Genomic DNA, 27,395 nt, shown 5'->3' on the forward strand with positions numbered 1-27,395 from the left:
GGCTAGTAAGCAGTTTTCGAAAACGGAAGCACAAATTATTTGCGATTTCAATAGACAATCGGAAAGTAAAAACCGGATCTATGCCGATAATAGCATACTGAAATGTTTGTTTTTTGTTCCTTTTTTATTGTTCCGCGAAACTCAAAGTCTATTACTTAAATTCTTTTCAAACTTTGCAGTTCACTAGTTTACTAGTTCACTAATATCGATACTGATATTAAAATTATACAATTGTCAATCGAACTTGTTGTTAGAGTTAAAGTTATAACTCTAATAATATGAATATTGTTCGTAATATTTTGTCCAACCGTCTAGCAGTCGGTTATGGTCGTAATATTCTGGGAAATAAAATAGTAAACAGGGGTAGTCATGTGTAAGTATTTAATTATAATGAATTCTAGATGAGTTGGCTTTCTTATATAATATTATTCAGTGTCTCCTACCGAAATGCTCCTCCAGAGCATTCAAAAGCGACTAAAATCGGAGCCGTAGTCGTTGGAGGAGCAATGTGGTGGTGGGTAATCTGGCACTTATGGCATGAACCCGATCACATAACGGTATGGCTTTATCTGTAAATATATATATATATATATTTTAATAGCGTTTTTTAATTTACAGGGCGAATTTGACTACCCTACCCCATCAAAATGGACCAATTCAGATTTGGGTATTCCAAGAGATGATGCATAATGATTCGTTATGATCCAATAAATCTCGTATTAAAAGTTTCGCATTAATAAGAGCGCTTAAAATTAAAAAAATAACACTTGGTGTTTATAATTTCAACAATTAATACATATGTACCCTTGTAATATTGCAAATTTGCGGTCGTGGATTTTCATGAATCGCATACCTTTCTGGGAGTATATAATTCTTACGACTGCAATGCAAAGAAGAGAGCACATATATTTACAGCCTTAACCAAAATCAAGAAACGAGGTTTATCAATCAGTGTGGCGATGATTTGTTACCAAAAAACATTTTTATGAAATTTCTTCTTCGTAAATCCTTTTGCGATTGACTACTTGAATAATAAAATAATTACATATATTCTTAATATGGGCTAATCCTGCGTTACGGACGTTACATTCGTACGCAAATTTACTTGTTCTGACACAGCTAGCGTTCGCATTGGTATATTTCATGAAGTTTTTACGAAATGTTCTTTGGACGTTGTTTTAAACTTAGTTTAAAATAAAAGGTTAATTGTTTTTGAAACAAAATTCCCCATTGCAGAGATACAGCTCCTGTTTTTCCTAAACCCCGATTGTTTTTCATTAAGCAGTTTATTACTTGCCATATAGTTACTAATTGGGTTGAGGGCAATCGTTGAAGAGCTTTTGAAAGAAAAGGCAAAATGGCAAATGTTCGCGAGGTTTTTTTTTGATCTGAGCACTAGTCTTAAAAATGTAGATTCTGTGCTAGATCCTCAGAACCAAATAAAACGAGAAGGAACTTGTGAGTCGCTTCTAGGGACGCGACTCTACTTATACCCGTAGTCAGTCAGTAAATACACTTTTTAGAGCTTATAATTTTTTAGAATTTTAGAATTTAAAAAAAGTTTTACATTTTACCTTTTTTTTTTGTTTTTTGTTGGGAAAACCGTCCACCGTCAACGACTTCAGACGTATTTTTGTATCGCTCCTACGTGAAAATCAATTAATCGCGATTAATCGTAAATTAATTCGCGAAAAATCGCTCGGGGTAGGCATGGGTACTAGTGATCGTGCTGCCCATGAATACCATCTAATCGTGTTATAAAGATTAATAGAAAAGAAGAAATGTAAACGTATAAGAGCACCAGCTCGGTAAAGAGCACAAGCACTGTAACCAAAGTCAGTCTCCAGGAAGCAAAAAACAACGCGTACTCTATATGCTCGCCAAAGGCAGCAGTACCAACAAAAACTGCATCACTGCAAGTGAACAAGGAGAGAGCACGCTCTCTCTCCCCTGCATTGAAAAGTGGGTCATGGTGTGCTCAGTGCCCATCCCCCGACTCGTACTGCCTAACCAGCGATTTGCTAATATCGACAACAACAACAGCCACTACAATTGCTCAGCGCCCGATACTGTCGACCCACTGCGACAAGCCCCATTTCCCATTTCCTTGATGTTCGATGGCACGCGCGCTGAGTCTTCGGTTTTCCTGACTGCTGGCCGCGCATATGCTGAGGTTGATTTCGTGTTGACCTCGTCATTTGAGAGCTTTGTTTACTTGATTTTGCTGTGGTGGGAGCCGGTTATATAATCTTAGCCCGCGCCTTTCCGTCGATTGGCCGCGCGTGTTCTGAGTTCTCGGTTTTCTTTCTTTCCTCGGTCGACGTCTTTCTGTCTTTCGATCTTTGCCGCGTCTTCGGAATAGCGTTGGTTGCTCCGACTGCTTGTGACGATCCCATAGTCCCATAGATCCCATAGCGGTCTCTGGAGGGCTCCCTATCGTGACTTCGTCATAAAGCGTTCCAGGCAAACGGGGCTCTCTTCCATGCAGTAGGAAAGCTGGGCTGAATCCCGTTGTCGCAGAGACGCTGGAATTTACTGCTAGCGATATTTCCGGTATTAATTCGTCCCAGGTGTTTTGGCGATCCCCTACGAGTTGGGCAATCATGGTCTTGACCGTCCGATTTGCCCTTTCCGTTCGATGTTCCTGGGGCAGTACGGTGCGGTATGTTGCAGTTCTACTCCTGCTGTCTGTAGAAATGACCGAAACGATCGGCTCGTGAATTGCGTGCCGTTGTCGCACACAAAGCGTTTGGGTATGCCGAAATGGCTCAGTATTCGTTGTCAAAAAGCCAGTTCCAGGGTAGTGGTGGTGGCATTTTTAAATGGTACCAATTCGACCTATTTCGTGAAAGTGTCAAAGAAGACGAGCAGCATCGTGTTTCCTTTCTTTGATCGAGGTAGTGGTCCAACGAAGTCAGCGCATAGGGTAGCGAATGGCTCTTCGGCTTTGCGAGTAAGCATCCGTCCCACCGGCTTGCGCTGTTAAGCTTTGAACTTCTGGCAGCTTACGCAGCCGCGGACATATTTCCTCACGTCTCGGTAGAAACCTGGCCAATAGTACCGTTGGGATATTCGGATGATGGTTTTCCTGACCCCTAGGTGGCCGGCTGTGGGTTGGTCGTGGCATTCGTGAAGTATTCTGGCTCGTTGATCTTTTGCTACGCAGAGTTTCCATGCTATATGGTCGTCGTCGTCGGCGCCATGGCCCAGATGTCGATATAGTTCCCGGACCATACCCATGGTTGGTCCTTCTTGAGTAGGCGAGACATCGGTTGGACGACCGTCGCAAAGTTTGTTACAAATCTTCGGTACCAGGACGCCATCCCGATGCATTGACGAAGCTCTTTTAGGTTGGTGGGCGGTCGGAGTTCTTTGACGGCGGCAATTTTGTCGGGGTCGGTGTGGATTCCCTCATTGCTGATCATATGGCCGAGATACTTGATTTGGGTTTGAGAGAACGCGCATTTTTCCGCATTTATCCTTAGGTTCGCTTTCCGGAGTCGGGACAAAACCACTTTCAAGTTGCGTAGATGTTCGTTGAAATCTCGCCCCACGATGACAATGTCATCTAGGTACGCGAATGCATATGGCTCCATGTCTGTACCAATCACGGTGTCGAGAGCCCGCTGAAATGTTGCCGGTGCCGAGTGCAGTCCAAAGGGCATAACCTTCCATTGGTAGAGGCCCCGGCCCGGTACGGTGAAAGCTGTTGCTTCTCTACTTCCGTCGGCCATGGGGATCTGCCAGTATCCGTTTTTCAGGTCGAGGGTGGTGATGAACCGCGCGTTCTGTAACCGTTCCAAAATATAGTTGATCCTCGGCAGCGGGTATGCGTCGGGGATGGAATGCGTGTTGAGTTGCCGGTAGTCCACGCACATGCGCCATTTCCCATTCTTTTTACGGACGAGAACAATTGGGGCGCTGTGGGGGCTCCGGGAGGGCTCGATGAGGCCTTCCGAAATCAATTGATCCACTTGTTCATCAATTATTCGCATCATTGCTGGGTTCTTAGGATAGTACCGCTGTTTTATGGGCCGGTTATCCCTCATGACAATAGTGTGCTTGGCGATGTCCGACGTCCCGTGGAGGCCATCAAATTTTGGTAGCTCCTCATCTAGAAATGCTTGGATCAGCGGGGCTAAGTCTGGCGGCCACGGCTCCGGGACTGGTTCAGGCTCATGTTCTGTTGGGTCGGCGGCTTCAGAGTCAAGTGGTTGGCGTGGGTCTTCGGGTAAGAGGGTTGTATCGAAGGCGCTGGGCGGTTCGATCCTCCGTTGTTAGTCGCTTATGTGGGCGACGATGGGTGTGGTGTCGACCATGGGTATGATGTTTTGGTACGCCGGGTGTAGTACTCGTGTTATACTACAGCCAGACTGGTACGTGAACAGGTGAGTCGCGATGACGCCTCTGGTATCACAACAACGACTTGTATGGGCGACGAAGATCTCGGACATGGCTCTAGGCATGGCTCGGTGCATGACGCTAAAAATCATGTCAGTACGCGGAAGGTACTCCATTGTGTGGGCGAGGATCGGTGTGGCGTCGGCCGTGGGTACGACAGGGCTGCGGTCGGTGTATCGTGGGGCCATCGTACTGGTTTCCGGGCCCGCGTTGAGGGGCTCTGTGGATATCAGTTCAATTATGGGCCCCGACCAGGGTGGGGTCAGCGTGGCTGTTTCCCTTGTTGCTGGGCTGTTGATCTGTTGCTGCCGTTGTCGGTGTCGATTTTGTTGTCTTGGTTCAGGGCTGATTGTCGTCTCTGAGGGTGTTTCTATGTTCACTTTCTCCTGGGAGGAGAGGGTACTTACATGCTCTGTTGCTGGACTTGGACCTGGGCTTCCTGTGTCGAGCGCCGGGTTCCAGTGCGTTAGTGCTTGTCTCGTGGGTGAGATTCTCGTAGTTGCTTTGGGGTATGTGTCCCCTGTGGTTGGCCTAGGACGCGGTTGCTCCGTAGTGACCGTGGGACTCGTTTTCCCGTTTGCTTGATTGTTGTTTCGTGTTGTTGGTTTCGGCTTCATGTTCGTGGGCCGGCGCTTTGCCTCTGCTGGGGCTGGGCTGGGTGTCGTGTTCTTCGTGGCGATCTGGGTCGTTTTGTTCGTTGGGGTAGGTCGTGGTCGTGTGTTCGCTGAGGTTTGTATGGGTGTCATGTTGGCGTGGCTGGGTGCCGAAATTGTTGGGATAGGTTGCGGACGTATGACGGCCGCCGTTGGCTTCAGTTTCTGGTGTCGGGGTTCGTTGCCTTGTACTCTGTTGGTCGGAACGGTGTGGATATGTGGTGTGTGGCACTGATCTCGTAATTGTAGAAGTGTGGTACCGCACTGGATCGTTGTTTCAATGGCGCATAGGAAGTCCATGCCGACGATAACTTGATCCAACATGTTTGGTAGGACAAGGAGGGGTATTTGAACTTCTCTTTGATCCAGTCTGATGTGCGCCAGTAGAATCTGGGTGATCTCTCTGACCGAGCCGTCGGCCAGGCGTATGCGGACGCATGCATCTTGTAGATTGGTGTTGTTGCTCAGTTGTCGGGCGAGGTTTGCACTGATAAAGCTTCGGGATGCCCCTGTGTCGACGGTGGCTTCCGTTGCCTGTCCTCCTATTGTTACCATTGCCACTATCCGGTTCTCGTTCATGTGTAGCGGGGTTTTTATTCGTGGGTCGGGGCAGACGTCGTTCCCGGCTGATCCCGTATCAGTCGAGGACGCGAGTCGTTTCCCGACGTGTTCTGGCGACAGCAATCGATGGTCCGGGTGCCGCACTTGCCACATTCCCAACAGAACAGGATCGAGGGATTTTGGCATTCATATGCCGCATGCCCTGCTTCACCACACCGGCGACAGGCTGCGCGGGGGTTGGCGATGGGGGTCGAAATCATGCGATGTGCTACCTCGGGCTTTGCCGTACTCACTGGGTTGGATGGCTGTCTTCTTGGTGAGTCTGCCGAGTCCCAATGAGGCTTCCAGTATGGTGTCCGATTGGAATCGTCGCTCCTCTGATCTGTAGTAGGCCGTGCGTATCTGGGCGTGTGTCGTGGTGGTGCGAGAGTGCTCGGAATGGTCCGCTCTTGAATACTCTCAAACTCCGTGGCCAGCAGTGTTAGCTGTGACAAGTCCTGCAGTTCGTGGCGGCGCACGTACATCTGGTAGGCTGGAAGGGCGTTGTCGTAGATCCTGGTTAGCTCCTTGGTTGCGTCGTACCCAGCGTGGTGCATAAGTAGACGTATCTCGATGAGGAAATCTTTGAACAGTTCCCCAGCCAATTGCTTTCGGGCTCGGATCCGGTCTTCCAATTGTTCAAAATACCGTGGTGGCAAGAAGAACGTTAAGAATTCCTGGCGGAAATTTTCCCATGAGGAACTTTGTAGGCGGCTGGTGCGGAACCAACGACTGGCACGGTCTGTGAGAAGTTCGGCCATGGCCCGCGGCAGATGGTTTGTGTCCACCCCATACGAGAGCGCGCGTTCTTCGAGCAGTTCGATGAATGATAGAGGGTCATCTTGGCCGTCAAACTGGATTCCCCACTTTCGGATGCGTTCCGCCATTGGTGCAGCGTGGTTGTAGTGGTGCCCTTCCATGGGTCGGTCGATCGCTGGCAAGATCCTTGGCACGGGTGCTGGGTGGGTCTCTGTAGCTAGGGGCCTTGGAAACGGGGCAGCAGGAGTGCGGTATTCGGTGGCTGCGGGGACTCGTAGTCCGGTCTTAGGATCCATTTGGAGAGTGTCGGATAGTCCAGGAGTAGTGGGCCGTGGTGACTTGGAACGAGAGCGTGAGGCTGGCTTGGCATAGTGCCTCTCGAACTCTCCTAGGCGGACCCAGGCTTCTTGCGCGAGTGGCCCGGCGACTAGAGCGGCAAATTTCCTTCGGCGTTCATCGACCGTTCCTTCGCTGCCGAATCCGAATTCTTCGGCGAGGACTTCTAGTTCGTCCCGACGGAGTTTGTGGATCCAGCCGGTGCTGACCCCTGGATTGGAAAAGTGTCCCGCAGGGTATGCCTCCTCTGGTTGTTCATCGTCGTGATGTTCCATGTTGATTTCTGTTGATTTTTGGCACTGAGTCACTGTTAAACGGCACTTTTAGGATCGGCACTGCGTATACTTTCGCGTTTGTTTTCGCGCCCGGATTATGTAAGTGCGCGGACTTGTTATCGATTCAATTTCCTTTTTGATGGCAGTGGGTCTTTAATCCACGAAGTCCCTGATTTCGGTTTTCTTGAAGTTTCCACGAAAATTCCTTTAAAGTCCCTGCTCGGGCGCCACTTGTAATGTCCTATTTCAGGCTGAGGTATGCATCAGTCTGTCCAGGGTCCTGAATTACAAGATATTTATAATTCACGAGGACTTTATCGGGAAACCAGGAACTTTGCCAGAAACTGAAATAGAAATCACAACACTTTTTGGTTCTTTTAATTTTAATAGTTTTCTTTATTCTTCCGTATGATTATTCTACCCGGTTATGTTAGGTTTTACTTGTACTACGACGCGGATGGTGATTTTGACTGCCTCTCGCGATGGCTGATTGACTGCCTCCCCACGATGTCTGGTGGACTGCCCTTTTCTTCATGCAAGGCAGTGCCTTTTATAGATCGGCCGGCCTTCGATTTTCCCATGAATGTCTTACAGATATCTTATTTCTACTCCAGAATGTGGGAAGGGTTCTTACATAAATATATATTGCCGAATTATAGTCTGCGCGTGCAGACGGGCTGATCGGTAACAGAAGGTTACCTAATCATTAGCCCTGCAGTCAGTGTCCAATATCCAATAATCGATGGTTACCTAAGCACTCGCCTCCCAATGTCCCAGGTAAGGTGATCGGTGTGCACCAGTACCGTGGGAAAGGAATTTCGTTGGCACTTCGGGAATATATATTGTTAGGAATATTTATTTATTTAATATTATTTTAGGTTCTTATTGCGCAAACCCCTTCTGCTGGTCTCCTGTCTTTTGCCGTGTGCTGAGGTTGCATTTTTGCTGGGTGTTGATCGCTTCACCTGGGAGTAGCGTTGGCTGCGTCATCTGCTTGTGACGAACCATGGGATCCATGGTTCGTTACACCCCCCCCCTTTCTTCCGGGTGGGTGATGGAGAGATTTGTGGCGTCGCTTGGCGGGTGCTGAGGTTCGCCTTTTTCCGGGTTATCCTGTCCTTTGGCTTGTGCCGAGTCTCCGGATTCGTCGCTGTTAGTCTCGTCACTTTAGCGTGGCGTCGGTAACGTTATATTTTCTACTGCGGTTGTGATCGTGGCCTTTCTGCTGTTCTGGGTGCTTTGTAGTTGGTGTAGTTGGTGCTTGGTGGGTCGATTATCCCATATGACGATGGTTTTCTCGGCGGTTTTCTTTGGTCGTTATTTGTCCAGGCATTCTCGAATCTGCGGGGCTATGTCGGGTGGCCAAGGATCCGTAGTTATCCCAGATGACAGCATCTCCATCCACTATGGGGATGTAGTCGGCGTTCGTATAGTCATGTAACTTGACTAGTGCCTGGGTCGTCGTGAGCATGGTGAACAGAATTAATGTAGTGTCCATACTGTTTTGGCTGCGGTAGACGTAGGTGTTGGTTGGGTATTTCGAGGGGCGATGAGTTAACGGTGAGTAACTTGTAGAACTGTCTTTTGCTCGAGTTAAGAAGCGAACTGATTTAGTACCGGGAGAACTCAGCTATATATGGCGTTTTCCCTTTCTTGATAGAGCCGTTGCGGCTATGTATTTTCTCCGAACCGGGCTCAGGTTTCGTCTTAGCGGGTTGAGCGACACTTTTCTAGGTTATTGGTGGTATTTCGCTTCGGAGGGTGATCGCCGTTCGATGTCACGTGTGCTGAGTCTTCGACTTTTCTGTCTGTTGGCCGCGCGTGTGCTGAGGTTGATATTTCCTTGCTTTGTCTCGTCTCTTGCTGTGCATTGTGGTGGCGCATGTGCTGAGTTTTCATTTCTTTGGGTGTTGAACTCGTCATTTGAGAGCGTTCGTTACTTCCGTGGTAGTGGGGGTTGGTTACATATTCTGAGCCCGCGGGTTTTTTTTGGTTCTTGGCTGCGCGTGTGCTGCGTTCTCGTCTTTGGGTTCGTTGGCTTTGGCTGGTCAGCTGCCGATATATGGAAACCAGAGTCGGGGCTAGGGGGATTGCGGGGGGCTGGTGGTAGTATTTGCCTCGTCGGGGGCATCACTGTCCTCGTGGAATTCCTTCAGGTCGTTGATGTTAGCAACCTTCGCTTTTCGGCTGCCCGGATGCTGTAGTTTTACAATGTTCGGTGATGCAAAACCTTTGACTCGGTATGGTCCATCGTATTTCGGTGCCAGCTTAGCGGCGAATCCGTCGGCCGCGTTGGAGAGGTGGTGTTGTCGTAGAAGTACTAGGGATCCAATAGTGGGGCGCCATTGCCGGCGGCGGAGGTTGTAATGCCTTCCTTGTTCTTGGCTTGCCCTCTGGATGTTATTTCTGACAATGGTGAATACTTCGCTGAGTTTGGTTGCCTTGCCGAGAGCGGTCTCTGGGGGGCTTCCGGTGCCGGTCGTGACTTCGTCGTAGAGGGCTCCAGGCAAACGGGGCTCTCTTCCATGCAGTAGGAAAGCTGGGCTGAATCCCGTTGTCTCCGAAACGCTGGAATTTATTGCGAGGGATATTTCCGGTAGTAGCTCATCCCAGGTATTTTGACGATCCCCTACGAATTGGGCAATCATGGTCTTGACCGTCCGATTTGCCCGTTCCGTTGGATTTTCCTGGGGGCAGTAGGGTGCGGTATGTTGCAGTTCTACTCCTGCTGTCTGTAGAAATGACCGAAATGATCGACTTGTGAATTGCGTGCCGTTGTCGCATACGAAGCGTTTGGGTATGCCGAAATGGCTCAGGATTCGTTCTCGGAAAGCCAGTTCCAGGGTAGCGGTGGTGGCCTTTTTGAGTGGTACCAATTCGACCCATTTCGTGAAAGTGTCAAAGAAGACGAGCAGCATCGTGTTTGCCGTCTTCGATCGAGGTAGTGGTCCAACGAAGTCAGCGCATAGTGTAGCGAATGGCTCTTCGACTTTGCGAATAGTACCGTTGGGATATTCGGGTAATGGTTTTCCTGACCCCTAGGTGGCCGGCTATGGGTTGGTCGTGGCATTCGTGGAGTATTCTTTTTGCTACGCAAAGTTGCCATGCTATGTAATCGTCGTCGTCGGCGCCATGGCCCAGATGTCGATATAGTTCCCCGTTGGCGTAAGTGTAGTCGGGGTATTTCTGAGGCTCGTCCTGGACTTGCCCTGGAGCCAGGGGCAGGCTGTCTTCTCTTCTTCGATACGTGCGAGTGTTCCTAATGGTTGCCTGGATAGTGCATCTGCAACTACGTTCTGTTTTCCCGATCGATAATGCACGTCACATTGGTATTGCTGAAGTTCGAGGGCCCATCTCGCCACTCTACCGTATGGGCTGTCAAGCGTATTTAGCCATTTTAACGCGAGATGATCGGTGATTACATCGAATCGGTATCCTTCCAGGTAACAGCGTAGTTTTCGAATGGACCAAATGACCGCCAGGCACTCCCTGTCGGTAGCGGAGTAGTTTTCTTCCGCCTGGTTCAGTCGTCGGCTGACATATGCTATGACTCGTTCTTTGCCTTCGATTTCTTGGGTGAGAACTGCGCCAACTCCTAGGAACTTGACGTTGAAATCGGGGCACGCAAGGACGGGGGCGGTCGTGAGAAATTTCTTCAATTGGTCAAAAGCAGCCTGTTGTGCTTCGGTCCATATCCATGGTTTTCCCTTCTTGAGTAGGCAGGACATCGGTTGGACGACTGTCGCGAAATTTGGTACAAATCTCCGGTACCAGGATGCCATCCCGATGCATTGACGATGTTCTTTCGGGTTTGTAGGAGGCCTGAGTTCTTTGACGGCGGCAATTTTGTCGGGATCGGTATGGATGCCTTCTTCGCTGATCATGTGCCCCAGATATTTGATCCGGCTTTGAAAGAAAGTGCATTTTTCCGAATTTATGCTTAGATTAGCTCTTCGTAGTCGAGAAAAGACCACTTCTAGATTGTGTAGGTGTTCATTAAAATGTCGCCCAATGACGATAATATCATCTAGGTAAGCGAATGCGTAGTGTTCCATATCGGCACCAATTACTGTGTCGAGGGCCCGCTGAAACGTTGCCGGCGCTGAATGTAGTCCAAAAGGCATTACTTTCCATTGATAGAGGCCTCGGCCTGGTACTGTGAAAGCTGTTGCTTCTCGACTTCCGTTTGCCATTGGTATCCATTCTTTAGATCGAGAGTGGTGATAAATCGTGCGTTTTGTAGACGTTCCAAGATGTAGTTGATTCTGGGCAATGGGTACGCGTCCGGGATGGAATGTTCGTTGAGCTGTCGAAAATCCACGCACATGCGCCATTTTCCATTCTTTTTACGCACGAGTACGATTGGCGTGCTGTCAGGGCTTCGGGAGGGCTCTATGAGACCTTCCGCTATCAATTGGTCTACTTGTTCGTCGATGATTCGCATCATGGCCGGGTTTTTAGGATAGTATCGTTGCTTGATGGGTCGATTATCCCTCATGACGAGGGTAGCGAAATTCGGTAGCTCTTCGTCCAGAAATGCTTGAATTTGTAGCGCTATGTCGGGTGGCCAAGGATCTGGGGCTGGTTCTGACTCGTCTTCGATCTCGAGATCAAAGTGTTGGTTCGGGGCTTCGGGTAGGATGGTGGTGTCAAACGCGCTGGGTGGTTTGATTCTGCGGGGGAGTTCGCTGATGTGGGCGACAATGGATGTGGTATCGACCATGGGTACGATATTTTGGTATGCCGGATGTAGTCTTCGTGTTGTACTACAGCCAGACTGGTACGTGAACAGGTGAGTCGAGATGACGCCTCTGGTATCGCAACAACGACTTGTTTGGGCGGACATGGCTCGGTGCATGGCGCTTAGTAACATGTAGGTGCAGGGAAGGTACTCTAATGGGTTGGCGAAGATCTATGTGGCGTCGGCCATGGGTACGACAGGGTTGCGGTCGGTGTATCGTGGGGTCATCGGCCTGGTTTCCGGGCCCGCGTTGAGGGACTCTGTGGATATCAGTTCAATTATGGGCCCCGACCAGTGTGGGGTCAGCGTGGCTGTTTCCCCTGTTTGCTGGGCTGTTGATCTGTTGCTGCCGTTGTCGGTGTCGATATTGTTGTCTTGGTTCAGGACTAATTGTCGTCTCTGAGGGTGTTTATATGTTCACTTTCTACTTGGAGGAGATGATACTTACATGCTCTGTTACTGGACTTGGACCTGGGCTTCCTGTGTCGAGCGCCGGGTTCCAGTGCGTTCGTGCTTGTCTCGTGGGTCTGGGTCGTTTTATTCGTTGGGGTAGGTTGTGGTCGTGTGTTCGCTGGGGTTTGTATGGGTGCCATGTTGGCGTTGCTGGGTGCCGAAATCGTTGGGATAGGTTGCGGACGTGTGACGGCTGCCGTTGGCTTCGGTTTCTGGTCGGGGTTCGTTGCCTTGTACTCTGTTGGTCGGAACGGTGTGGATATGTGGTGTGGGGCACTGGTCTCGAAATTGTAGAAGTGTGGTACCGCACTGGATCGTTGTTTCAATGGCGCATAGGAAGTCCATGCCGACGATAACTTGATCCAACATGTTTGGTAGGACAAGGAGGGGTATTTGAACTTCTCTTTGATCCAGCCTGATGTGCGCCAGAATCTGTGTGATCTCTCTGACCGAGCCATCGGCCAGGCGTATGCGGACGCATGCATCTTGCAGGTTGGTGTTGTTGTCTAGTTGTTGGGCGAGGTTTGCACTGATAAAGCTTCGGGATGCCCCTGTGTCGACGGTGGCTTCCCTTGCCTGTCCTCCTTTATTCGTGGGTCGGGGTAGACGTCGTTCCCTGCTGATCCCGTGTCAGTCGAGGACGCGGGTCGTTTCCCGACGTGTTCTGGCGACAGCAATCGATGGTCCGTGTGCCGCGCTTGCCACGTTCCCAGCAGAATAGGATTGAGGGATTTTAGCAATCGTATGCCGCATGTCCTGCTTCACCACACCGGCGACAGGCTGCGTGTGGGTTGGCGATGGGGGCTTGTTATGTTATGTGCAACATCGGGCTTTGCCGTACTCACTGGGTTGGGTGGCTGTCTCCTTGGTGAGTCTGCCGAGTCCCAATGAGGCTTCCGGAATGGTGTCCGATTGGAGTCGCCGCTCCTCGGCTCTGTAGCCGGCCTTGCGTATCTGGGCGTGTGTCGTGGTGGTGCGAGAGTGATCGGGATGGTCCGCTCTTGAATACTTTCAAACTCCGTGGCCAGCATTGTTAGCTGTGACAAGTCTTGGAGTTCGTGGCGGCGCACGTACATCTGGTGCATGAGTAGACTTATCTTAATGAAGAAATCTTTGAACAGTTCCCCTGACACTTTCTTGCTGGCTCGGATCTAGTCTTCCAATTGTTCAAAATACCGTGGTGACAAGAAGAACGTTAAGAATTCCTGGCGGAAATTTTCCCATGAGGAACTTTGTAGGCGGCTGGTGCGAACCAACCAACGGTCTGTGAGAGGTTTGGCCATGGCCCGCGGCAACTGGTTTGTGTCCACCCCATACGAGAGCGCGAGTTCTTCGAGTAGTTCAATAAATGATAGAGGGTCATCTTAGCCGTCAAACTGGATTCCCCATTTTCGGATCTTTTCCGCCATTTGTACGGCGTGGTTGTAGTAGTGTCCTTCCATGGTTCGGTCGATCGCTGGGAAGACCCTCGGTACGGGTGCTAGGCTGCGGGAGTGCGGTATTCGGTGGCTGCAGGGACTCGCAATCCGGTCTTAGGATCCATTTGGCGAGTGTCGGATGGTCCAGGAGTAGCAGGCAGTGGTGACTTGGAGCGAGAGCGTGAGGCTGGTTTGGCATAGTACCTTTCGAACTCTCCTAAGCGAACCCAGGCATCTTGCGCGAGTGTTCCGGCGACTAGCGCGGCAAATTTCTTTCGGCGTTCATCGACCGTTCCTTCGCTGACAAATCCAAATTCTTCGGCAAGGACTTCTAGTTCGTCCCGACGGCGATTGTGGATCCAGCCGGTGCTGACCCCTGGATTGGAAAAGTGTCCGGCAGGGTATGCCTCCTCTGGTTGTTCCTCGTCATGATATTCCATGGTGTTTTTTTGTGTTCGTTTTGGCACTTTTGTTAAACGGCACTTTTAGGATCGGCACGGCGTATACTTTCGCGATTGTTTTCGCGCCCGGATTACGTTAGTGAATTATTGTTGAGTTTAGTTTGGTTTATTTTAGTTTATTCAATTTTCCTTTTGCTGGCAGTGGGTCTTTAATCCACGAAGTCCCTGATTTCGGTTTTCTTGAAATTTTCCTTCAAAAATCCTTTAAAGTCCCTGCTCGGGCGCCACTAGTAAGGTCCTATCTCAGGCTGGGATAGGCGTCAGTCTGTCCAGGGTCCTGAATTACAAGTTAAATATAATTCGCAGGACTTTATTTGGAAAACCAGGAACTTGGCCAGCAACTGAAATAGAATTGATTATTTGGAATCACAACACGTTTGGTTTAAGTTAAAGTTTTAATTTGTATCTTTATTTAATGTGTGTGAAGCGTGTTAATCCAAGTGAACTGCTAGCTAACTTCCAAACGAACTGCTAGCTGACTGCCAAATGAACTCCCTTAGTACAGAGGAGAATTCCGATATACTCGTATGGGATTCATGGCTCGTTACAATCTGCCAAAAAATGTAGCAACTGTGGGGGAAACCATACTGCCAACTTTAGAGGTCGTCCGACAAAACTTACCATATATACCATGATCAGGCGTTAAGTTACAACAACGGGTCGTACGCCTCAGTCTCTAAGCCGATACTTCAACCAACCACAGCTGGAATAATTCAGCATTAGGCATCAAATCAGATCCCAGAAATCTCTGCCCAAAATACCCCTGCTAATCCGTCCCCCTAGTGGAATTGGGTCAATGCTGGTAACTATAACAAACACAATGGTAGCAATACAACAAACGATGCAGGAGCTTATGCGCAACCAAAATTTCCTCCTGGATCTCCTAATCAAACAGAAATCTTTTTAAATGGCCTGACCAATATATGTTCCTGGAATGCAAATGGCATTTCGCAGCACAAATGCTCTTACAGTTCCTCGCTCAACACCACATTGACGCCATGCTCATATCAGAGACTCACCTAACAAATAAAAACTATTTTCACCTCGATGGCTATAACTTCTATGCGACAAATCATCCCGATGGTAAGGCACATTGAGGTACTGGCGTTCTGATCAAGAATCGCAGCAGCCATTATCCATTGCCATCATTTGCTACACCTTATCTACAGGCAACATCAATTCATATTGGCTACCTAAAGTGCTGCAAGCTCAGATTCATATAGATCACTTAACAGATCTATCATCGGACCACTCGCCCATTCTACTTCACCATTACGACCATCCACAACTTTCGGAACGCCCACACTTTCTAACATCTAGCAGATTGGCTCAAATACAGGAAGTTCATAAGTTCCCATTTTGATAGCTGCCCAAACATTTATTGTAAAGATGACATTGATAGGTCAGTCAAAGCATTAGTATCCTCAATGTCACTGGCGGCAAACCACTCAACACCAATATCAGCTGCTAGTAAACTTTCCAACAGCAGTCGTATTTCTAGGCGCATTGAAGTGCTGCTACTCGATAAAAGAAGGCTTCGCCGAGAGTGGCAAGCACACAGATCACCTGCATCGAAAGATCGGCTAAAAAGAGCCAACCACCTACTACGCAGAGCCCTAGAAGATGAAAAAAACCGAGCTCAAATATCCTATATGGAGAAACTCTCCCCAACTAGCAAGCTATTACCACTGTGGAAGGCTAAATCAGGTGTATGACCACCAATCGAGAGTGGATCATCTTTGCGTACACAAACAGGAGAGTGGGCTCGCAGCAACAAAGAGAAGGCAAATACATTTGTCGTCCATCTAGAAAACGTCTTCAAACCACACCCAGCAACAAATAGCTTTGTGCTCCCACCAACCAAAAATCCCGAAGCTACTCCACCTATCATATTCCATTTGGGAGACGTCACAAGGGTCATTAAAGACCAAATCTCAAAGCAAAAGAAAACTCCACGGCCACGATTTCATGTTCCCTAAAATGATCAAATAATGTCCGAGCTGTGCAGTATATTTCCTTACTGTGATATTTAACAACATGATGAAATGGGGCTATTATACTCAAGAATGAAGCCGGAAAAGACAAGTCCAAGCCATCATCATATAGACCAGGGGTCGACACACCTCTGATATAGACCTATAAGCCTACTGCCTTGCCTATCAAAGATATTTGAAAAGCTGCTCCTGAATAGTATCAAACAACACCTACACATCAACGGTGCCATCTCGATGCACCAATTTGGATTTCGCGAAAAACATGAAACCATTGAACAAGTTTGGTTTGATGGCGTAATCCACAAAATCAAAATATTACTTCCACAGAACATCCATGGAATATTGGAGTCATACCTACAGCAAAGAAGTTTTGCAGTACGAGCAAAGCTGGTGAAGCTGGTGTACCCCAAGGCAGCGTGCTTGGACCGACACTGTATATCATCTTCACAGCAGATCTACCGAAAAACAGCCTAACAACAACTTCGACATTTGCTGATGATACTGCCATACTAAGTCGCTCCAAGTGCCCAACTAGACCAACGGAACACTTATCATCTCATCTCGTGGCCTTAGAAAAAAGGCTAGCAGACTGGCGCATATAGGTAAACGAGCAAAGAAGCAAGCATATCACCTTTACCCTAGACAGACAAACTTGCCCTCCATTATATCTGAACAACATCAACATTCCACAAACCACCGAAGTTACATACCTTGGTGTTCAACTGGATAGAAGGCTTACTAGGCGTAAACACATCGAAGCGAAGATACATCTGCTTAAATTTAAATCTAGTAATCTACATTGGCTAATAAACAACCGTTCACCACTAAAACTGGAGTACAAAGTACTTTTGTACATTGCAGTTCTCAAACCCATCTGGACTTGCGTTAGTAATTTAGAAATAATCCAGAGAGCTCAATCGAAGATACTAAGAACTATCACTGGGGCACCATGGTACATACGGAATGAAAATATCCATAGACTTAAATGTAAGATCAGTTAAAGATGAAATTGCCAAAGTGAAAGCAAAGTACCAGGTCAAGCTTCAAGCCCATCCTAATAGACTTGCGCAGTCTTTAACTTGGCACACTAGCCATACACGACTCCGGCGAAGAGACCTCCCCACCCAGCAGTAATACTTAGCTTGGGACGTACTCTAAGTAATTAAGTAATTAAATATATTATATATAATTAAATATATAATATAATATATATAATATAATTAAAAAAAACAAAATAAAAACATTTTATTTGATACATATGTTATCTACATCTACTATGTATATTCTACATCTAAAATGTAGATTTTACATGTACCATTTAGATTCTACATCTCCCCCGCTAGAGGGCGCTCGCGTACATAACGAGGCAGAGTGTGCGAGCGAGAAAGAGAATGAGTCTGGAAACAAAATTTGGTTGCTCTAGCTCTTATAGTCTCTGAGATCTAGGCGTTCATCAAGACGGAAAGTCGAACAGACGGACATGGCTATATGGACTCGGCTATTGATGCTGATCAAAAATATATATACTTTATGGGGTCGGAAACGTTTCCTTCCAGGTGTTGCACACATCCACTTTTACCACAAATACAATATACGCCTTAACTCTTTTCTGAGTACGGGTGTAAAAAATGCAACGCTTCAAGCGCTAAAAATTAAAAATACGCATACAATCATATGTTGTGGGATCTGTGTTGATCCATACCAGCAGAATGCTTTCCTCTGGTTCAGAGCATGATGAAAGTATACAAGGTGGTCCCGTCCCGCTGTGCGCTCTCTTTTCAGAGCATTTTTTTTGCAAATACAGCAAACTCGCTGTGATTTTTTCATATTGTCTCGAGCGTAATTATACGCAATCTATACATCACAATTCTTCTCGTTACCTAACTAAATTAAACACACAAAAATTCAAAATCAAATTATTTTATTCTTTCAAAAAACATCAGTTATTCAAAAGCCGCATGCTAAGGAAGCGAACTTTTACAATTTAACGTTTCCTGTGCATATGCTCACGGTTCTTACGCTTCCAGGCAGCACGTCTAGATCCGCCGATTGTCTGGGAATATCTGTAACCCTTGCCAATACCACGGGAGCTTTTACCAGCAGAGGTAAGACCCCGAAGCTCGCGATGCTTATGCACATGTTTGCATATCCAGTTGATTTTAGGATCGCGGCGAATCGCACTATGATGAGTGTCAATCAAAATTACCTCAAAGTACTTGTATGAAGCGTCTTGTGCAATCCAATAGGAATTTAAAACACGCAGTCCACCAAGTCTACGACCGACACGCTCCTAGGAAAAAAAAGAAGCGAAAGAAACCAAAAACTATTAGTTTGCTGTTATTTAAAAGTTTGTAATTATTTGTATTGTTGGTAAATAACTTCAGACATCTAAGGAAGTGATATGTCAACATTTTTTGTTTCGACCAAATTGTTGTCATCATGAGTAGAAAGGCACTTTTTTTTTGCCACTGTTATTATACTATTTACATACCTCAGCAATCGACTGCAATCCACGATAGGGTTTCAATTGGTTAACGCCATGGCTTTTTGGCTTGCCGTAGGTGCAACCTTTTGGCACTGGACGCTTGCGTCCTCCACGGCGGACACGAATCCTGTAAATCACGAATCCTTGCTTGGCCCGGTATCCCAAACGACGTGCCTTATCAGGGCGCGTGGGTCTAGGTGAACGATGAAGCTTCGTCAGCTGGCGGTACTGCCACACGCGTATACGCAGCAAGTAACGCATCACATCACTTTGCTTCTTCCTATACAGTTCCTGCATATAACGATAGGCCCCCATTTCCAGTGTTTGATAGACCTAGTAACAAATTTATTCGTTATTTATATATTTAATAACAGTCACATCATCGGTCCATCAATTCATTTGACTGTAAAGTCATTTTAAATCCAAAGATGTACATTTCGGTATCTATAATTTAAATTTCCATTAAGTTTGAATATATGTTCACATTTATTTAGAGAGTAAGGTAACTTCAATTCAAGAAGAAAAAAAAACAGTTCAAAATATGCAAAAAAAACTTTCGGTATAAGTTTGATATTTGAAGATCCAGAGGATCCACCGAACGATATCGAAATGTAAACTCTAGTGTTGTTAATTCACATAATACAATTGGAAAAAAAAACTTCCCACAAAAGATTACGAAAATATCCATTGAATTTTTTTTTACAAGAACTTTACACACCCTTCTTATGAGACGACCAAATTCTAAAAGAAGGAAATTAGTGAAGTTGGCTTCTGAACAATGAAATTAAAATCAGAGTTGCTTCCACAAAAGAGACATCGTTTTGAAAATTTAATTAATATTGGTTTGTGGACCAAAGGAAAAGAAACAAAATAATGTGGGGAGAGTAATAATAATGGTGCTCTGCCAGTACCTCACACTGGGCTCGTTTGCTATCGCAATGACGCAATGAAGCAGAAAAGGCGTTACATGGGCAGACGTGTGCCTTCAGAACAGCTGATGAAAGCAACACAAATTTTGTAAACCAAATCAATAATGAATAAAAACACGAGGAAACTAACAAAAACAGACCTCATTCTTTTATCTACGGTTGAGCAAAATGAAGAGGATGTTTTAAAATGCATGGAAGCGTCGGGCTTGTCTGCAGCCAAGATCAATTTATTCTACAACTGCAACGTCCTCGAAGCGTTGGGACCCTTGTAAGGATTTCATTTTCTAGGATTTCTTAAAATTAAATAAGGTATTCCAAATTTAAATAGCCGCGATATGGATAATTTTGGGAGAAAGATATTGTCGACAACACCGACGCGTTGTTAAAAGATAACTTTCGTATGGAAAAGAGTTCTTTCAATATTTTGGTTGGAATGCTGGCCGAATAATCTCCGAAATAAGGACTCCAATTTTCGACTGGCAATTATGTTTATTTTTATGATTTGGTTTATTTTTAAGTATTTATAAATCTTGTATTTTTACATGTTTTTTTTAGAAGTAGTGCTTCTATCGTTCAAATAACTTAAGTATCTTATTACTGGTTGCATAGAACTTTGCAGTTCTGAAAAGCTGACAAATGCAGCAATAAATCATGGATTTCCCGATTCCAGTTATTTTGAATGAACATAGAAACATTCAGCGATGTGAATCTCTGGTTTTCTCTACAGCATTGGAGTAAAAGTAACTGTCCACAACATTGACATCCCAAATGAATATGAACAGGTATATCTGAGATATATCAATGCCTAGGACTCGGAAATACCAAAATTTCAGGTCCTTTTTGTTTCCTGCAATCCCATCTTGGCAGTTGGACCAGAAACGTACCGGACGGTATTTTTTCATGTAAAATGAGTTTTGAGTCGTTTTGGTCAAAAGGCTGCAACTTGGACGTTAATCCATCGATTCTTATAAACTATACCTTAAACGACGCCTAAAACTAAAAATGCATGCAAGAAATAACTATGTTTTCCTCCCATTGGTCGAGCAGAGTCAGTAAGGCCGCAGGTGTCCACAAAAATCTCCTATCTGATGTCAGAATTGGTTAAAACTATGTTTTTTATAAATAAATGCATATTTCTACCTCTTCCTTCTTCAGATATAATTCAGGCGGCAGTTTTCTAGCTTTGACTAGCTGGAAAAATAGAGATGGGCTTATGGGAAATGCCTGCAGTCAGAGCCAAAGAAGAATATGCATCAAGCTGGCTTTGAGCTGGGAGCAGCGCGGCGGCAGAATTAATCGATTTTTTTTACTTTGGGGGACACAATTTTGCTGCTTTGGTGGCTATGTATTTCTGGAAAACATCATGTTGTATGAAGAGTGCCTCAACTGTTCGACTGAAAGCCATTAGACTTGTTTAATAATGTTGCATTTTGTCTCTCAAACCATCACTCTCTACGCGTCACAATTGGCTAAGTCTAATGTCATTCATTGTGGTGATGAACGAGTCATCCGTAAGGTATTGCCGTTACTTTCAAATGTGTTTTGTAAACATGGACAACTGTAAAATTCTGCTAAAATTAAAAAATGCACTCTGATGATGAAGTGATTGTGTTGGTGGCGGCATATATTGTTGCTAAGCAAAGAAAAAAAATTTGCATCTCTCTTTTTGGTTTTGAAGACAGTTTTTGCCTACATCTTGCACCATTCACTTCAGGAATAATTGTTGAACATATATTCCTGAGCTGGGTCTCAGCTGTTCTCTCAGTTCACACACGGTCCCGATAGGCAACTATCGATATAAATCTGTGGATTCCGCTAGTGTTGCTGGATACACACTCCAGTAAAATGTAAAAGAAATATGTCTGGCACAGTTTTTTATATGAAGTTTGACAGGAATTTTTAGATTTCGCGGTGCTGGATACTATGCTTTAGCAGAATTTTACAGTTGGCACTGTGCACAAAACACAGCTGATTCATTAACCCTGTTTTAGCTATGTTCCACACCCTCACGGATCAGCTTTAAAATTCCTGGCAGGAATTTTCCGCAGTACTGGAGACAGGCCTTTAATCTTATTTTTACGTAAAATGAAGTCTCTTATAGCATTTTTACACTGCCGCATCATTGTGGAAGATGCGGAAAAATTACACTGTGCGACAGTCATTTTGTACTTTGCACGAGACAAAATTTGAGTTGTGGGCCGTGATGAGTAGATCACATCATCATACTTAGAATTTGCAAGATACCCCCAAAATTTTTTTTTTTAAATTAAAAAACCGCAGTTCGATGACTGTTTGCATTTTCATAATTTTACTAAGAACTTGCAGCGCGGATATCGATAAATAGTAATAGGTTAACAAGAAAATTGTAGTATCTTTTACAGGATTTTTGATTCGTAGTAATAGGATGAATATATCTGAAGATATAGTAACTCAAAGTTGAAGTATTCAACAAATATTCATTTGTAATATTTCTTCAACATTCGCATTTATTTATATTTCACCAAGCAATGCTTATTTTAACATTTTAAAATTTTACATGTAGCAAAATTGGAATTACATGTCAACTTAATAAGCATTACCTAGTGCTTTATAAAATGGGGTACAATTTCTAAAAAAAATCGTACCGTTGGCGTTCTTTGCTAAATTTTATTTTTTAGTAGCTTATTTTGATAAGAATGGATGGCACTAGAAAGTTCATGTCTAAAAAATAACATTCCAATGGAATGATACCATACAAAAAAATTTAACAAAAAAATGTTGTGAGTCGCTTACACCAAAGCCGCATCTTTTTTCACATCATTTTTCAGTTTTATTTTTATTGCTTGATGCGACAAAACAGCTGCTTGGTATTGAGACCCCATCGATACCCCGAATAATTCCAGTATATTGTAAAAATTCTAGACAGCATACTGTATCATTAGCCAATGATGCTCGCCATGTTTAAAGATGCTGCCGTATCATTATATTCTTATATCCACAGTGTGATTAATGGCATGATTGTGGCATGTTCATATGTGTGCACACTTAAACATATTTTCCGACGTTCCGGAATTGTTTATGCCCCTATACACTCTGAGCCCATCCAGGTGAAACGGTGGCATTTTGGAAAAATGCAAAGCTCTGATTCCCACTGACACCATCTACCATCCACCACCCACCATCCATGAAAAACAGCTGAGTCACACAATTTGTTGCGGAGCAAAATTGGTTTAATTCTAAAATTAAAGTTAATATTCATATATTATCAATTTTTGTTGATATAATTCAGCAGCAAAATATTATCTTGAACAAGCTAATGATGATAACGATGAGACCAACATTGGTTAAGAGCAGATATTAGAATTGGTATCTGTGTTAGAAACAAATATGTATAATCAGGCTCCGGATTTTACTTACCTATGCGTTTTTATTACGTTTTCAGCCTAAAGTCATACTTTTCATTTCGAGGCGTTCACAAAAGTGAGATTTATTTCCTCCTGAACTTTTAAGCGAAAAATTTACTGCTGTGGGTATAACGTGTTAGTGCCAGCTCATACAAAAAGGCCTCTGTTATTTTTAAAAGAGATTTATCGATATCAAAATCGGGCTGCCACTGCAGTACGGATGAATCCTTTATTTGTTGTGCACTGACCAATTTTTTCGGATCCAAATTTGAGTTTTGTTTAAATAAAAATTATTTATAAAAAGAAAACAAGCTCAATTGCATTGGTAATGGTGTCAAATCCATGTCAATGCATCAATCAGTCATCTGTTGACTAATGAAAAATCATGTTGCAATTAAGATTCGTTTTGATACATAAGAAGCCGTTTACTTTTAATTTCGGCGAGGAATGTTGCCGTTTTAAGCTTTATTAAACAGATTCCCAAAGGATAGTCCACAAATGTCCTCATATCCGATTTTTTGTGCCTGAGACAATTCTTACATATCAGATGTTTTGTTGTTGTTTTTCCCAATTTCCTGTCAGTTACTCTTTACATATTCGCAGTAAATTTCAAATTTTCGTTGTGAATGTCAATTATTTTTTGTTTGCATATGAAGATTATCTGAAAAATACCGCACAGAGACGTGGGAGTTAGGAACATCCCAGATGGATGTTGAAATAATGCCCTCTGCAAATTGAGCCCATATCGGTGGTTTCGATGATAATGAGTCCAACATTGAAAAGGAGAATTTATTGGAGTGGATCTGTTTTGAAAACACTGAAGCGTGGAAATTTGCGACTGCTTTTACTAAATCCAATCAATGTTATAAGATACAAATACTTATTCCATGTTTTCTGAAAAGCGGTTTGGGACATTTTGGGAGAAAGATGTACCCGAAAACAACGAGGCGTTTTTTAAGGAAAGTTTTCTATAACCATAGCATTGTATACTTTATGCTCTTTTTCTGAGTTCAGAATAGTCGTAAGGTTGTCAGCCAATAGCGTGTGCAATATCCTGCATGAGTTTTGCAGAGCATTCATAAAAGAATTCCCAGTCCACAAACCGAGTTTTCTGCCTGAGACAATTCTGACATATCAGATGTTTTATTGTTGTTTTTACCATTTTCCTGTCTGTCATTGTTTACTTTTTCGTAGTGAATTCCGGTTTTTTGTTGTGAATGTCAAATATTTATGGTTGCATTTGATAATTATCGATAAAATACCGCACAGAAACGTGCGAATTAGGAACATCCCAGATGGATGGTGGAATAACTGGGAAATTTTCGGAACGGCAAAACTTTACGGACCATCCCCGAAATGGATGGTGGATAGTGGACTGTGGGAATAGGCGATAACGGACCGTCCCAGAAATTGATTGTCGCCAGTGTGAAAGGGCCAAAACTGGGAAATTATTTTTATTATCTATTCCACAAGTATCATTGAAGAAAGTCTTATATCGAAGTGAATGTGTGTGGGTATTAATGCTTAACATCCGCAAGACGCAATAAAAATGAATACGGACAATTCTTTTAACTTTAATAGCAATAGCTGGTGAAAACTTGAGCATAGCTGTCAAAACCCGTCTTTGTTTATTTTTGATTACAAATAATATAACATATTAATGCTATCCAATGTTCGATTATCTAGTGTTCCAAAATACCGCCTATTAGTATCGCTCATAACTCAATATCGAAATGTTATGACGATAACTTTTCGACATATTGAAATTTAAGCTAACATTGCTCTTTGGCAACAATACTAACCATGACGGATTGGGTAAAAAAAGCAGAAGATCAGGAAGTAACCAAGCTGGTATGGAATTAACGTACTTCAACCTCTAGTATTCCAGTGTATCTTTATAATTCTTCGATTTTAGGTTGACCAACTTCAAATTCAATCTGATGAGAATGCCTTTGCTATCAGAAACAACAGTTGTATCTATGATTTGCCGGCAACCAAAAATAATGAAGAATCCGAACCTGATGTCGCTGAGTAAGTTCCCAGAATATATGTATGTTCAACTGGATTTACAACCATATCTGTGAATATTTTACCAAACGAATATACATACAGTAAGCACACATATACGTACACCTTCATCACTCTAGTTTGAACACCTGTAACTTGTCGTCTGGTTAAGTTAAACAAAAAAAGTTTTATATCGAAGATCAGCATTTTTACTATCTGTTCAAAAATATATATTTTAATTATGCTATGGTATGTTTATACGCACATAAATTATTCGTACAGTAGTTAGGTTCTTCAAGTAATATTAGAATATCGCAGTTAAAAAATACAATTAAAAATTTGTTTGCCGCATTTAATCTTTATGATGTCTAAAAGTCCTCGGCACAAGTTTTCGGAGGAATCGGACCACGCCTACCCTTGCCGCCCATATACGACCCAGTATAGTTTTCGCGATCTTTCCTTATATTCGGCAGAGTTGATTTTTTATCCGAAAATACAAAAATTGTTTTCTTAAAGATAATATCTACTTAAGCTTAGTAGTCAGTTCCGAAAAAACACCTCGCGAACAGAATCAGGGTTGATATTCGTATGAAACCGATAAGAAATTTTTCGGGCAAAAACTGTTTTCTAGGCTCTGTACGGAAGGCAGTACTCAGATCAAAAAAACAAAAAGGGCGGTATATACTAGAAAAGTATCCGAAGTATTTGCTTGTATTGCTGGTATGTTTCGACCCCCCTCGAAAGTTATATCAATTTGATATATTTTGCCACCAAACACGAAGCAAACATTGCAATATGAGAACAAAAAACCAAATGAAATATTTAAATAATGAAGATAAATAGAATCTAATTAATGCAGCATTATATGAAGGACAATTATATGGATATTATACTATAATATTTTTTATTAATTTTCATAAATATAAAACAAATATTGTTCTTAAAACATTTTTTCTTCACGGTGGTCGAGAAGCGTCGCCATCTGCTGCTGCTGATAGCACTACTCGACAAAATCGAACTTTTTTCCTCAAGGATCCAAACCGACTTTTTCTGATAGATATGGGGACTTAAATTTTTAAAACAGGCAGCTTTGAAGAATTTTTGAAGTCTGGTATTTTTTAAAGCGAGTAGCGCTTGTGCACATACAGTAACTTACGTCTGGTTGTAAAGAACTTTGCTATTTTGAAAAGATAATTAAAACAGCTAGAAGTTAAGCCCAATACTTGTGATTCAGCACCGTCTGGGAAAAAAACATTGAAATGCAAAATGATGATTTTGTGCGGATTTACGAATTTGACTTTAAAAACCCAGAAAAGTCGAAAAAAAATTATCATTTTTTTGTGTATAGGTGCGTTGAGAGACGAGCTAAAGTTCATTAACCAAACCTAAAATATGAAAAAATGAACAAAAATACCTTTTTGAAGGCGGCGGCCCAACTGCCAATTGGGAACAAAGCAAACGAACAAGGGTTGTACATTTGGTACCTGATCGCGTTCCTTTGTTCCCAATGGGCAGTTGAGCTCGCAACCTTCTAAAAGGTATTTTTGTCATTATATTTAGGTTGGTTAACATTTAGCAACCCATATTTAATGAGCGATACCTTAAACGAGCCAAATTAACGCACCTATACACAAAAAAATAGAGGACACAAGATATAATTTTTTTTCGACTTTTCCTGAGTTTTTAAAGTCAAAATTTCGTAAAAATACCGCCCAAAATCATCATTTTTGCATTTCAATGGTTTAATTTCCCAGATGGTAAGCTGTAATCACAAAGTGTTTGGGCTAAACTTCTAGGTGTTTTAATTATCTTCTCAAAATAGCAAATTTCTTTACAACCAGACGTAAGATACTAGAGCTATGTGAAAAAACAAGCTACCTCTGAAAAAAGTTAAAAAAAAAATACCAGTTTTCAAAAATTCTTCAAAAAAAGTTCTGCATAGAAAAAAAAAAATATTATCAAACCATTTCTAAGCCCCAAATCTTTAAGAAAAAGTTCGTTTTGTTCCTTGAGGAAAAATCGTGTTGACTAGTGTAGTCAGACATGCGAATTAAATATTGGGGTGGCCTGGGGAGGAGCGACCCCAGCCGTAACCGTACGGAATGCAGTGCACACCTCTGGTCACACCACTGTCCGCTAGAAAAATATATGAAATTTGTTTTCTAGCAAACTATATGATACAAAAAAATTAATTTAAAAAATATCACTTTTCCTGATTTTGGATTGCATTGTTGAAGTTTTTTTTTAATGAATAATGAAATTTGTCGCTTCTGTTTTTATAACGCTGCTTTTGTTAGATTTTCCCAATATAAAATCTATTACTGCATCAGCGCAGCGTTACAAGGCTCTAAGACGAAACTAATGTGTGACTAAAGGGGGCAAACGGGCAAATTTCATTACTTTGAGGTCAATAACGATAAATATAGGTACGTAATTCGTTTTTTAAGGTCGTTAGTTATTGTCCACGAACCACAGAGAACCCAAGTTAGTTTTTTGCAAA

General features: G+C 43.7%; 3 protein-coding genes across 3 annotated transcripts in view; 2 read left to right on the plus strand and 1 right to left on the minus strand.

Moving 5' to 3' along the window:
- Positions 1–222: 222 nt before the first annotated feature.
- LOC111077106 (NADH dehydrogenase [ubiquinone] 1 beta subcomplex subunit 2, mitochondrial-like) lies at positions 223–787 on the plus strand. The gene is made up of 3 exons (XM_022371249.2): positions 223–373; positions 434–557; positions 619–787. The coding sequence occupies exons 1-3, from the start codon at positions 279–281 to the stop codon at positions 688–690; spliced, it is 291 nt and encodes a 96-aa protein (XP_022226941.1). The 5' UTR covers positions 223–278; the 3' UTR covers positions 691–787.
- A 17,208-nt stretch (positions 788–17,995) lies between these two features.
- LOC111077104 (60S ribosomal protein L15) lies at positions 17,996–19,393 on the minus strand. The gene is made up of 3 exons (XM_022371246.2): positions 19,295–19,393; positions 18,583–18,909; positions 17,996–18,381 (listed from the first exon to the last, which is right to left on the minus strand). The coding sequence occupies exons 2-3, from the start codon at positions 18,889–18,891 to the stop codon at positions 18,076–18,078; spliced, it is 615 nt and encodes a 204-aa protein (XP_022226938.1). The 5' UTR covers positions 18,892–18,909; positions 19,295–19,393; the 3' UTR covers positions 17,996–18,075.
- A 5,235-nt stretch (positions 19,394–24,628) lies between these two features.
- The window catches only part of LOC111077100 (DEAD-box helicase Dbp80), a 75,508-nt gene continuing 72,741 nt past the window's right edge, over positions 24,629–27,395 (plus strand). Inside the window, exons 1-2 of the mRNA XM_041595790.1 lie at positions 24,629–24,739; positions 24,804–24,919. Coding sequence (XP_041451724.1) covers positions 24,692–24,739; positions 24,804–24,919 — 164 coding nt within the window. The 5' untranslated portion in view covers positions 24,629–24,691. The remainder of the gene's footprint in view (positions 24,740–24,803; positions 24,920–27,395) is intronic.

The sequence above is a fragment of the Drosophila obscura genome, unplaced genomic scaffold, assembly GCF_018151105.1.
Source record: "Drosophila obscura isolate BZ-5 IFL unplaced genomic scaffold, ASM1815110v1 contig_8, whole genome shotgun sequence".
NCBI lineage: Eukaryota > Metazoa > Arthropoda > Insecta > Diptera > Drosophilidae > Drosophila > Drosophila obscura.

Coding starts and splice junctions, on each gene's coding strand:
- LOC111077106 (XM_022371249.2), top strand. CDS start 279: ATGAATATTGTTCGTAATATTTTGTCCAACCGTCTAGCAGTCGGTTAT. Junction 374..433: donor GTAAACAGGGGTAGTCATGT/GTAAGTATTTAA, acceptor AATATTATTCAG/TGTCTCCTACCGAAATGCTC. Junction 558..618: donor ATGAACCCGATCACATAACG/GTATGGCTTTAT, acceptor TTTAATTTACAG/GGCGAATTTGACTACCCTAC.
- LOC111077104 (XM_022371246.2), bottom strand. CDS start 18,891: ATGGGGGCCTATCGTTATATGCAGGAACTGTATAGGAAGAAGCAAAGT. Junction 18,382..18,582: donor GATTGCAGTCGATTGCTGAG/GTATGTAAATAG, acceptor TTTTTTTCCTAG/GAGCGTGTCGGTCGTAGACT.